The 12,979-nt window shown below is 41.2% G+C and overlaps 1 protein-coding gene across 3 annotated transcripts in view; it reads left to right on the forward strand.

Moving 5' to 3' along the window:
• The first annotated feature begins 7,604 nt into the window (after window positions 1-7,604).
• Window positions 7,605-12,979, forward strand: part of prex2 (phosphatidylinositol-3,4,5-trisphosphate-dependent Rac exchange factor 2) — a 152,016-nt gene continuing 146,641 nt past the window's right edge. Inside the window, exon 1 of one of the 3 annotated variants that reach the window (XM_015955247.3) lies at window positions 7,605-8,038. In XM_015955247.3, the coding sequence (XP_015810733.3) occupies window positions 7,913-8,038 (126 nt within the window). In that variant the 5' untranslated portion in view covers window positions 7,605-7,912. The other 2 variants (XM_054751157.2, XM_054751158.2) reach the window with 2 other exon arrangements.

Genomic DNA, 12,979 nt, shown 5'->3' on the forward strand with positions numbered 1-12,979 from the left:
ATCTGTTTGAACTCCTGAACCAGAAACATACGCTGGAGCAGCAGGATGTAGAACTTTATAATCCCAGACGAGAGCGAGTTTGAGCACCAATGCTTGTAACATTTATTTCACTCCTTCACACAACGTGCTCCATCAGAAAAGAAAGTCAAGACCAAGCACACAAAGATCTCTGATCTAATCAATCCTTGCACAACAGATTGCTACAGCTTCATACTGCAGAGGATAAAGAACTGAAATTTCAGTTTTCTTAAATTTTCACCCTATAAAACATTTTTTGTGCATTTTTGTCTTTTTATATTTCATTTAATACCTTATCTTAAAGTCTTGGCTCCATCTTAATTAAAATAAGAGAGAAGTTTTGAAAATTTGTATTAAAATTACTTTTTAAATGAGCTCTTTTCTCCTATAATGCTTGAAGGTTTTAGTTTAGAATAAATCTTTATTATTAATTTAAAAGAGTTATATGTGTCCTGATCATCTCTGATTGGCACTCAGCATCGTTGATGTTTTATCTCCACAAATAACACAAGTCTGAAGAAGTTCTGCTGTGTGGTGGAGTTGCCAATGCTAACGGTTAGCTTCTACTAAATAAGTTGTGATCTGCTCTCTCCTGGACGTTAAACCAACAACAGCTGTCCCCGACATCAGCCAAGATGGATGAGTCCATGAATGCTAATTTTAAGTGTGGTCATAAGCACTTTTAGACCATTTTGGGGGTGAAATTGAATCCCAGAACCTCTAAAAGCGACTGGTGGAGTCCTTTATGCAACTATAATGAGTAGTTCTTTTTATTAGCTTCAGCTTATTTAATTTTATCCTTTTAGCATTTGTTTTTTTAAATTTTTTTAGCTCCAGTTAGCTGTCAGATTCTTTGAACTGAGGTGAAACAAAGGATCTTTGAACTTTCAGAGACTAAAAAGAAGGAACAAAAGGCATTTCTTACTGATTTAATAAGAAACACATCTTTTTGGTTTAAAATGTCTTGCAATCTCAGATATAAGTGATACGGTTTGCCAGAGCTCAATCTAGCTGTTAGCTTATGAGTCCTGTGGAATACAATCTAGATTTCTCCAAACTGAGTCAGTTTAGGAAATAATGAGTAATTATTCTGCTTTACACAGAAGCACACATGAAAATCACCCCATAACTTCAATGTTTTAATACAAATTCAGATGGTGAATGTGCTTGTTATTACTTTAAACGCCAGATGAAAATCCAAATCTTACTGGAAAAAAAGTCTTCAAACCTCAATTTGAATGGTTAAAGGAAAAGTGTCCCGAAGAAGGTTTTTTTTTTTTTTTTTTTAGAAATAACACCGAATTAAGAAGCTGGGCTGAGTCTGAGCAGCACTGCAGCTGCACACAGAAGCATATTCATGACATGCTCACTTGGTTTGCCTCCGTGTTCATGGAGGTATAGCCAAGAACTGACACACAGAGGTTATTACATAGGCTGGCCATTTGAGCAGAACATGCTGGGTACAGTAATATACTGCCTGGAGACAGTTTGATGTTGTTTTTAATACTCAGGACTGCATTCCTGGGCGTGTGGCACTGCTGTGGTCTGCTGAGATGTTAAAGCCCAAGCAACATTTTAAATAATTTAATCCCAGCAATCTGTAAGAAATGGCCAGTAAATCACCGCTCTTCCTGCCCCAGTCTCAAACGGCATCGAGTGGAGTGAAAGAGCTCTTTGAGCACCTTGTATAGTCACTGGTTACGGTGTTGATGAGTGAAGGTCTGGTGAAATTACGAGGCCCTCGGAGGCTCTGGCTGTCAAGTTCTGAGGTATGTGCTTAACCCAAGACATGCAGAATCAGAGACCAAGGCAAGTATGAAGGTAAAAAATAAAAATGTTTATTTTAAGACAGGAGAAACTAAGGGCGCACTGATGTCCAGCGGTAGAGAATCAGGAAACGGCGTGATGCAGAAGCGGAGCAGGAAAATGGAGGGGGAGTGAGCCGGGGTGATATCCAAGTGCGGTTGCGGTCCAAGTGGATGAGTGTATGGAGGATTTGGTTGAGGAGGCTGGTACGGAGAGGGAGCGTGAGCGTGGTGGAGAGCGGGTCGGCTGGAAGAGAGGTGAAGCAGGAAACGAACCGGAGAACTTCTTCCAGAGAATGCCGGAATTCCAAGGATGCAGAAACCTGAGGTAAGTACCAAAATTCACATGAGCGAGTCATCAAAAATTCCAAGCACAAAAATCTTAATCAAAGTCTTAGCGAATCTCGAAGGACAAGTGACTACCAGTTAGTAGCAATCATCCGGCGTCGTAGCATGGTCACCCTCCTCCTTATAAAGCCGGCCCGCTGATGAGGAACAGCTGTTGCTCCCTCTCCTGCAATCAGAGCTCAGAGGTTGTGAATGAAGTGACGAGTACTCACCCCGGCTCATGACACTGACAAGTTGAGGCCAACCTTCAGCAGAGTTGTGAGTGCACACAGATGGCCAGATGATCCAGGATTAGTTTATCTATCAACCCACTTAAAATAATAGGTACACATGACTCGGTTATATGTGTTTGAGCCACCTCCTTCTCAGTGGTCTAGTGGTATGAGTGCCTGCCCTGGGACTGGGAGTTAGGGTTAAAATCCTGGTCAGGTCATACCAAAGACTTCAGAAAATGGAGCCAAGGCCTTCCTGCTTGACACCCAGCTTTAAGGGGTTTATCTGGGGGGTTAAACCACTTAATAGTTTCCATAAAAGAGGGTCTCTTCACTCGCCAAAGTCAATGCAGAGTAAGCAACTATGCCCATTTATGTGCAGTCTACGGCGTACTATTGAAAACAGATCACGTGGGATAACTATTGACTTTTCTAGCCTACCTAATGGGATTATATATATATATATATAAATTTTGTTTAATTAATTTGATATTTTAAATATCATACCATTCCCTGTGATTTTGTGGAAAAGCTTGATAAAATGTGGTTTTTAGTTGGGTAAGCACCTTCCTCAGTAGAAATTAATGCACTGGGCGCGAATGGAGACCCATCCAAGATGGCAGTCGGCCACTATGGCAGCTCCAATAGGCAGTGCCAGTCTACGAGGCATCTACATATTTATGTCTGTGGTTAGTAAGACAAGCCAGTACAAATAATTTAGAAATTTGCTTATTGTTTACTACTGCATAAATATTTTCAAACCAGAAAATACAAGTCCAGTAATCAAATTTCCAAGTACTGCAGTATGTAGGCCTACTGGTTTGTCTTGGTTATATTAAATTGCATTTAAGTGCATTAAGTTTGTTACACTGAACAGGCTTCTGGCTGCACTTCAAACTCTAAATCATTGTGGATCTGTCTCTGAGACATTGTAGTTTTATTATATTCTACCCAGGCTCTGCAAAAGTTATCCACGTTCTAGCTGATTTTAATTATTTTTGTACAAGTCATCATCATGACAAAAATTGCAGTAGTACTCAACACGGGCCTCATATCAGGGCTATGTCCCATCCCGCCATTGGCATGGTGCTAGTGTGGCGTGATCCCTTTGTGCATACCAACATCCTGACCCAGTCCGATTTTGTGAAAAAACTAAATAAAATGTGTTTTATTAGTTGGGTAAGCACCTTCCTCAGTTGAAATGAATCCACTGTGGGGCGAATGGAGACCTATCTAAGACAGCCGGCAACTACGGCAGCTCTAGTATGCGTCTATGTATATGTCTGTGGGGGTGAGTGTTCCGTGACCATGTTTGCGCTAAAAACCTAGCTTATTTGCAGATTCGCTATAACAGCTTTAAGATCTAAAATTGAGAAAAACAACAACAAAAAAAAAGAATCTCGTCCCGTCTTCTTCTGCCTATCTGGGTCATGGGGGCAGCATCCCAACTAGGGAGTTCCAGACCGTCCTCTCCCAGGCCACCTCCACCAGCTCCTCCTAGGACCCCAAGGCGTTCCTGGGCCAGTTTGGAGATGTACTTCCTCCAACGTATCCTGGGTCAACCAGAGGGCCTCCTGTAGGCAGGACATGCCTGAAACACCACCCTGGGAAGGTGTCGAAGAGGCATCCTAACCAGATGCCCAAACCACCTCAACTGACTCATCTCGATATGGAGGAGCAGCGGCTCTACTCCGAGTCTCTCCCGAATGTCTGAGCTCCTCACCCTATCCCTAAGGCTGAGCCTAGCCGCCCTGTGGAGAAAACTCATTTCAGCCGCTTGTATCAGTGATCTTGTTCTTTCGTTCATTACCCAAAGCTCATGACCATAGGTGAGGACTGGGCGGTAGATCGATTGGTAAACCGAGAGCCTTGCTTTCTGGCTCAGCTCCTTCTTCGCCACAACAGACCGGTTCAGCGTCCGCATCACTGCAGACGCTGCCCCAATCCATCTGTCGATCTCCTGCTCCCTCCTTCCCACAAAGGAAAAAAAAGAATAGCTACTATGGATACATTTTTGCAGGAGATGTTGAAATTTCCAGAAAAAGGTTATTTAAAAAACATAAACACAGCTATAATATTACTACTTTGTTTGACAATCTGTTGTAGAAACTCGATGCAAATTTTCTATAAAACAAACGGCATTTTAAAAAAATCTGTTTTTCTTCATTGGGGAAGGTCAAAAGAGCCACTTGGGGCTCCAGAGCCACAACCCTGAGTTGAGATATGTTTCCCAGTTCTGTTCCAGTGTCAAGTCATCGTCATAAAACAGCTACACAGTTTGAAGAACATATTAAAATTTGCAGGATTATTGGTCTTAATAGATAAAGTTAATAAAATAACGTTGTTACAGGGGTTAAGGGGGAACCTGAACAAAAATGGTCGGGAAAGGCTTCAAACGGAGAACAGAGTTTAACACCAGCAACACTTAACTACATATCGAAAGTCATTTTAATCTATTTCCATTTCCTTATTTAATAAAAACATCACTAGGTTTGATACATTACCTTTCCAAATTGAGATTTTTACAGGTTAATGACCATTTGATGTTTATTAACAGTGAGGAAATTTCGTTTAGTGGAATCATTCCAGTGGAAAAACAATACCGCCCTCTAGTGGCATCAGATGAGATTTACAACAACATTGCTGCAAAAACGTGCAGTTACCCTATCTGAGCCGCAGAGTGTAGCACAAAACAACATTTACACATGTTTACGTCCTAATCCCACCTCACTAATCTGACTCTGCTCAGCCAATGACAAATTATTTTTTGTGGGATTGTCAGGCACGAATACCTTGCTAAATGGATTCAGACAAATCCTCACTAGTTGAGATGGTAATCCCTGGCTCATTGTTGGGGGCTGCAAAAATGGCTCCAGTTAAATCACGTTTAAAGCTGGTTTTAGTGTGGATTTCATTCATATTTACACAGGTGGATAATGGCTCTATCTCTAATTCAATACACAAACACTTAGCACCAACATGTGAACAAATGTCTCAGCGCTGTGTTTGGAGAGGAGCATGAAGGGAAGCTGCGCTGGGTTTTAAACTCCCACAGAGAGGATGTTCTTTCCCAATTACACACACTGCATTTAATTAAATATCACTGTGCTTGTAGCATTTGCTTAACTACAGAGAAAAGACTTCAGTGAAGACAGAACATTGTTGCATTCTGCAGAAATGTTTGGAGCATTTGTGCACATCAAAATGAAATAAAATTTCAGTATTTTTTGCAGCGGTTGCAAAAAAAAAAGCCTTTTCAAGTTAAAATGGTAAAACAAGAAGTGTTTTCTCCTTAAGAATCCCAGATGAATCCCATGCCTGTAAACACACTTTCCTCCTATTTCTCCCACCACCTGCGACTGATTTCCTCTGATAATGAGGTTTTTCTGGATCTGCTCTCACACTCTCAGCGAGGAAACTAAAAAGCAAAGGGGCAGTCTGTTAAAGAGAGGTGGTCAATATGGGAGAAGAAAGACTACAGGTCTCACACGGTGCAGAGCATTTTATGATTCAGATCTATTTGAGAGCCAAGACAGCACTGGACTCATTCTGTTTGTTAGCAACATGACCCCCACTAAAATAAATAAATAAATAAAAAATCATGATGAATGGGATGAATGCTGATGAATAAGTGTGGTATTTGGTAAAAGGAGAAATCGTAAAGTTCTGGTTTTGCTCTTTTGTTCTTAGAAATGTTTAATGTGCACAAGTGTTTAATCAACACACTAAAGCTATCCTTCAGGTTCTTTTTCAAGTCTTTATAGATTTTTACCTCTTGTTTTAAATAAAGGCTGTTTTCAGACACTTCAGCTTCATATTAAGAAATCTCCTCCCACTTTTCCTGATTTTTTTAAGTTGAGCAATTAGCTGTTGTGTTCAGAAATGAAAAAAAAAATGAGTGAAAGAGTGGCCTAAATCTAAAGGAAAACCCCAAAAAGTTGGAGTCTGGGGTTTTCCTTGATTAATTCATTTGTTTTTCTTCTATTAGTTATTATTTTTGTCATTAGTTTGGGGTATATATCAGTATTCTTTAGATTTGCTTGTAGGATTTTTTAGGACACTTCTATGAGGTGCCATTTCATAAGTCATAAATTAAGAGAAGATTTTGGTTTATTTAACCAATCACATGAAATAGAAACGGGAGTCATATTTTCACCGTGTTATTCATACAATAAAAATGTTAAAGTTTGCAACTAAATATTTAGTTACCAAGCAAAATATTTTATTTACAAACTAAATATTTAAGGCAGACCTAAATATTTAGTTTGTAAACTAAATATTCCACTCCAAATTAAATATTTAGGTTCCAAATGAAATATTTAGATTCCAGCTATATTTATTTTGGAGCTAAACCTTTAGTTTTAGCTGCCCCCAAAATTTTTTGCTGGGATCTACATTTTTAATTATTTAGTTTACAAACTAAACATTTAGGTCAGACCCAAGTATTTAATTTGTAAACTAAATATTTAGTTCCAAATAAAACATTTCTTTTACAAACTAAATGACTGAATGTCTGATCAAAATACTAAGTTTATAAAATAAATATATAACTCTAAATTAAATATTTTACTTGCTAACTAAATATTTAATTGGGAACTTAACATTTATGTATAACAATGTGAAGATATGAAATAGAAAATTAACTCCTATTTTTTCTTCCATGATAACTAAATCACCAAAAAAAGCTGAATAGCTAAATAACCTAAAAAACTGCAAATAAATTATAACTGTTTGACTTTACAAATGGCATCCCATACGAATCGTCTCCTGATCACTGATGCCATTCTGTGTTCAGTTGAGTTAATTCGCCCCTGTCAATTTTATACTTTCCCAACTTTTAGACAGTCCCAATAACCGGATTTTTTCGTCAAAATAAAACCAAACGCTGAACCACAATTTGCGTGTAACGTGAAACATCTTTTTAGTCATTTTGCTTATGATAAAACTTGTTCGTGTCACATCCTTTGATCTGAAACCACAATGAAAGCACCCATGTACCAGTGAGGGAACGCTTGAGGAAATGGAATGCAGCCTTTTGATCTTGCTTGCAAATTGAACCAACACATATTTACACTTCTATATCATCATACTCTTTATAATCAAACCACCTGATGTAAAACAGTTGGTTTAGAATAAGGGGTGTTTAATCACAAACGTTTAGTTGTGCTTGTATTTTGAAAAGATCAAACGGAAGTTGACGCAAACAGCTGATTAACTTGACCACGGTCGTCTACTTTTTAAAAGTTGGGACGCTGGAGCAGGATGAAGGACTGTGGTGTCACATGGACTTAACTTTCAGAGCTCCTCCTTGCAGTTTTGAAACTTTTCACCAACTTTTCCCAACTCCGCGTTTTCCCGACTTTCTGCGCACCCTGACGCACAGACTTGCGCCTGTAGTTTTGAAACATGCTGCGAACCCCCCACCGTCTCATCTGAAGCCCGCGGCTTTTCCCCTCTGATGTGAAAGTGTGAGCTGCAGAAGGAAATAAGTTATTCTTTTTTTTTTGACTTTTTATTTCTAAGCTCATCATGACCGAGGAGAGCAGGGCTGAAAGCGGGAAGGACTTGGACAAACAGCTGCGGCTGCGAGCGTGCGTCCTAAACGAACTAATAAAGACTGAACGGGATTATGTTGGGACGCTCGAGTTCCTCTCGGTGAGTGCTGGAAATCGATTTTAAACCGACCAAAACTGCATTTCTTCCCCCTCAACCCGATCCAAACGACCAAAAACAGCCACCTTGCTTAGTATGCATGTTGCATCAACCTGCAGAGCAGGAACCACCACTGCACAAATCCCTGCACGCTGCTGTCTTATGAGGATTTCCATCATTATTATTCCATCTTTAATACTCTGAGAAGCAGGATTATTGGTCTTCTGCTGATCAAGATCTTAACCTTTTACTTTGCAAGTGTGAAATTGGAAGAACAATCACAAAGAGGCGTTACTTAAGCCTCTTCTCATGGCCCGTTTGAGACTCACTGGTTTGTCAGACTTATTAACTTGTCAGTTTTGCCACATTCTTTTAAAACTCATCACAATGGATGAATTTTAGACCCAAAACACCAAAAATGGTTGAAATGGCCATAACATGATTTAGATCAAGACCGTTATTTCTGCATCCACACATCACACAAATCAGTGCATCTCATCAGATCCATGTGTCCTGCCTAAACGCAGCACAGGTGGGCCCAAATGAAAACCACCAGGTCTTGGCACCACTTCTCTAGCCTCGTAGGCTGCAGGAAAACACCTGGTTGTTGCATCACTTGAGTCGCATGCTGTCAGTGCAATGGCTTTGCATAAAGTAGCACCCAAAGAGAGGCGGTTTTGAAGCAGGATGCTGTGAGGTTGCGTTTGCGAACAGCTGTTGCGTAATTATTGTTTTTTTTTTTGTTTGTTTACTGGTCGCCAGGGTTTGATGGGACATAAGCATTTCAAAGCCAAGGATGAATTGACTGCTGCCACCTTTGTCCAGATGTTTCCATTTGAGGGAGCTGCAGAAGGGACATGTGGAGAAATGAGTGCTGTGGGGATTTGTTCTCTGTCCTGGAGTTGGGGCTTCGGGGGAGAATGCAGCTCCAAGTCCCCTGTTGAGCAGGAACTGGCATTAATTTCAGAGGTGACTGATCCTCTCACAGCCCTTCTGTTCTGGTCAGGAATGTTCAGATGGAAGCATCGGATGGAGATCTAACCATGAAGGACTGGTTTAGCTCTGCAGTGATCTTGATAAGGAAATTAGATTGTGAAGAAACAGAGTCGCTCTTATCTGCTGCTGTATATTCCTGGAGATCCTTGGAAGACATTTAGGATGATCAAAGGGTAGCCCTACTGTGGAGAGGGGTCATATTGAAGACTTTCATCTGATTCAGGCAGCACACACTTCCCTCCCACTAGCTTCCTAAACAAGAACCAGTAACACAAGTTTCAGTAGAGGTCAGAATGGAGGTTCCTCTCGTATGTTTGGCTCCAGGGCCGGTTAATCCTGGAGGATTCCGAGTACCAGCAGAGGGAGAGGCCAGTTATTGCCAGAAGGGGTGAAAAGGGAGAAGCAGATCAGAGAGGAGATAGTGCCAGGAGGGTAAGGGTAATGGCGCAGGTCTCTGCGAGTCGCCGGGCTCGGTGCCGTCTCTTGTAAGCCATATTTCCTGGAGGAGGAATTCCTCTGAGGTTAGGAAACGCTGCAGAACAATGAGGCCCTGGTCAGCTGGCAGAGCTGAACTGAAGAGCAGAGATCGCCTCGGCTTATCTGTGAAACTCGAACACAATACCTCTCCTAATGAACGTCGTATTCAGGTGGTGGAAAACAATGTGATTAGAGAGGTTTTGTCCCGGGACAAAGACGGCATATTATGTACACTTTCTTTGCTTTGTGGGAAAGTATGGAGATTGCATCTTCAAGGTGTTGGCACAGGAAAATGTTGACTTTCGTTTGGATTTGGGTCCATTTTTTTTACACCTAATCAGAATAATTTAGTAGTAAAAGGATTATCTGGTATATCTCCTACATAGTGAACAAATATAGCTTAGGGTCACACTGGTGTTTGTCTTGGACCGCTGCGAGCCGGCAGTCAATTTTTAACAGTAGAACAAATCTGGACTTAATGCTAACAGACTCTTTAAGAAGCTTTTCTTTGGTTTCAGCAGCCAAAGGAAGTCGTTTTTCTCAGACTCAACCATTCAGAGAATCACTGAAAGCCATTTGTTCGTTTTTTAAACTCTTAATAGGGCGAATGATAAAAGTTTCAGTGGGGGAAACCTTTCATGTCCTGAATCTGGAGGACGATCCGAGCCACAAGTTAGCTTAATATATTCCTAAGAGCGGTGTAGCACATGAAATGGTCCCTCAGCTGCTCCGACAAAAGCCAGAGTAATGCTAAAAACATTTTTATTCCCCTTTCTTAACCTTAAATTCCTTGTTTCCCTTCCAAACTAACATTACAGGATCATTTTTGATTCCATAATCATGTCCCAGGCTTTATGTGAAACGTGCTGCTTCTTCAGTTGTTGTGTCTGCAAATTCAACAACAGGAAGTTGGAAAATCGGACCTAATGGACAAAACAGGGAAGAGGCATTTATTGCTTCCTTGGGATTTAGGTAAGTCATACCCTGCTTGTGTGTATTTATGTTTGGACGCCTCTCGCCCGCTCTCAGGGTTTGTTTACATCCTGGATGGGTTAATCATTTTATTAGCATCCAATGAGGGGAGAGGTGTTCTGTTTCCTTGTAATATATGAGCTGTCCAGGCTGGGGTCGTGTTGAGGTGGGAAGCCGAGGGGGTTCGTATCCTCTGGACGCAGATGATCCCAAAGGTCACAGCCCCTTGTTCCCATCTTTTTCCTGTCTGTCAAAGGTACGAGCAACATTCGGCTCCCTGTTCTGTTCTGCACCTTGGGCAAAAGGGGTTATTTTTGTGTCAGAGACCCAACTTCTTATGCGATCCATGTGACTAAAATGATCATTTTGGGCTCTAATGAGAATGTGTTGTGTACAGTCTGTCTCCGTAATGAGCAGCTTTTATGATATAACAATGATAATACATTTTATTTAGAATGGTAATTTAAAATGCACTTTACATTTACTAAAGAAATCCCAAAGTGCTAAAGTGATATAACTGGTTACACAGAGAAGGGCTCTTCTTTCTGCCTTGATTGCTCTCATCTTCATTCTTTAATTGCTACCTTTCGTAGAACTGATGAGTATGTTGCCTACCTCCATCTTTCCCCCTAATACTCAGTGTCATTGATAGTTGAGGGGTTCCACTTGCTATCCATAAAAGGGAAAAGTGCAATTACCGGTACTTTATTTAGGAAGGATCTCCATTAAAATGCCTTGCTTTCCATCCATCCGTCCGTCCATCCATCCGTTTTTCTCTGTTTTTCTGGGGTCGGGTCGTGGGGGCAGCAGCCTAAAGCCTGGTTTATGCTTCTCCGTCAGCTCCGCAAGGGACAGACACGCAGGGATTGACGGAAGCGTTTTGCTCTCATACTTCTCCGTCTCCTGGAGAGTGTTGCAAAGCAATTCCCCGGCAGGACAACAGAGGGCGTAGCGCTGCAGTGTCTCCAGGAACGGTGCACCCCAAAAAAAAAAGAAAAAAAGTATCGGTCCAAGATCGTGTGTTTATATTGTGTTTTTTGTGTATATAAGAGACTTTTAACACGGACATATTTGTCTCTCATTCTCCTCCACCTCTTCATGCGCTCCCCACCTCTAAACCCACGTTTCCTGTCATTTCCGTCCACAAATAAAACGCTTGCTGCGCATCTTTTCACTCCTCCAGTCACGGGAGAATTAAACGTAAATAGTTTTAGAGTTTTTTCGCGAGGTATTCTTCAAGCTTCTCCGTGTTTGCCGCTAGTTTTCCTCGGCTCTCTTTGCAATGGCGGCGCTGTAAACAACAGCGGCGTCCTGACCAATCACAAGCTTGTGTAATCCGTTTCGTTCGACGGATGTTTAAAAAAGTGGGCTTGACTTCGTACGTACTTGCGTGTGCTCTGCACTGACGCAGACGAAGAAGCATAAATCAGGCTTAAGCAGGGAGGCAAAGACTTCCCTCTCCCCAACCACTTGAGCCAGCTCCCCCAGAGGAATCCCAAGGCATTCCAAGGTCAGCTGGGTAACATATGGCGCTTACACATTAGCGTCAGCACGGCCCCAAAAGGTACCAAACAACACCGGAATTTGGCTTCACACTAGGGCTGCAACAAACGATTATTTGGATAATCGATTAATCGGATGGGGTCTCGACACGATTAATCGATTAATCGGATTACATGGGGACATTTTTAAAAACTGCTAGGGAAACGTTATTTCTCTCCTTCCTTCACTTTATTTAACACAACATTATTAGAAAACAGTTCAATAGCAGAAAAACAACATGCCATCACCTAAATTGTCTTATAAGGTGTGTAGACAGAGACCCTAAGCTACATCTATCTGTGACCTAAAATGCTTGGTCCAAGTTAAACAGCTTAAGGGCAATTCTCATCTGTTTTGTTTGATCTCATCTGTTGACATTTATTTTAAATGTAATTAAACATAGGCTGTGAATTAATCAAAATTGATCACTATTTCCAAAAATGACTGAAAAAATACCAAATAAAACAAAAGTAAATGAATGCCATCCTCCTTGCGATGATGCCCTGGGCAACTGCCATAAAGTCACATCAAGAAATGCTGCTGATCATTCCAATGATCCCAAATAGACTCACATTAGGCCACATGAAAGCAACTGAACCCAAAAATATATTAACCGGTATATAACTGCACTCTCACACAACACGCCTGCAGCAACAGTTAGGACTCCTCCCTCCCTTTTAAAAGCGTTTTTGCTTCTGAGGACATTGTGGTTGTAAAACCACACGCTAGTAGTCTGGCCCCGGTGTGATCAACCAGTTTCTGCGGGAATGTGACGGCGGAACCAGGGCCAGATTAACACTTTGTTGTACCCTGGGCAACAATATTCAAGGGCTCCATCATCACGACCCGAGGATCACCATAATGTGGTCACATACAGAATATTTTACTGTAATATGCAGTAAATATACTCAATACTTGAATGCCTGACAACACGTAACCTGCCCAGAGTAACCTTTG

Source organism: Nothobranchius furzeri, chromosome 7, assembly GCF_043380555.1.
Source record: "Nothobranchius furzeri strain GRZ-AD chromosome 7, NfurGRZ-RIMD1, whole genome shotgun sequence".
NCBI lineage: Eukaryota > Metazoa > Chordata > Actinopteri > Cyprinodontiformes > Nothobranchiidae > Nothobranchius > Nothobranchius furzeri.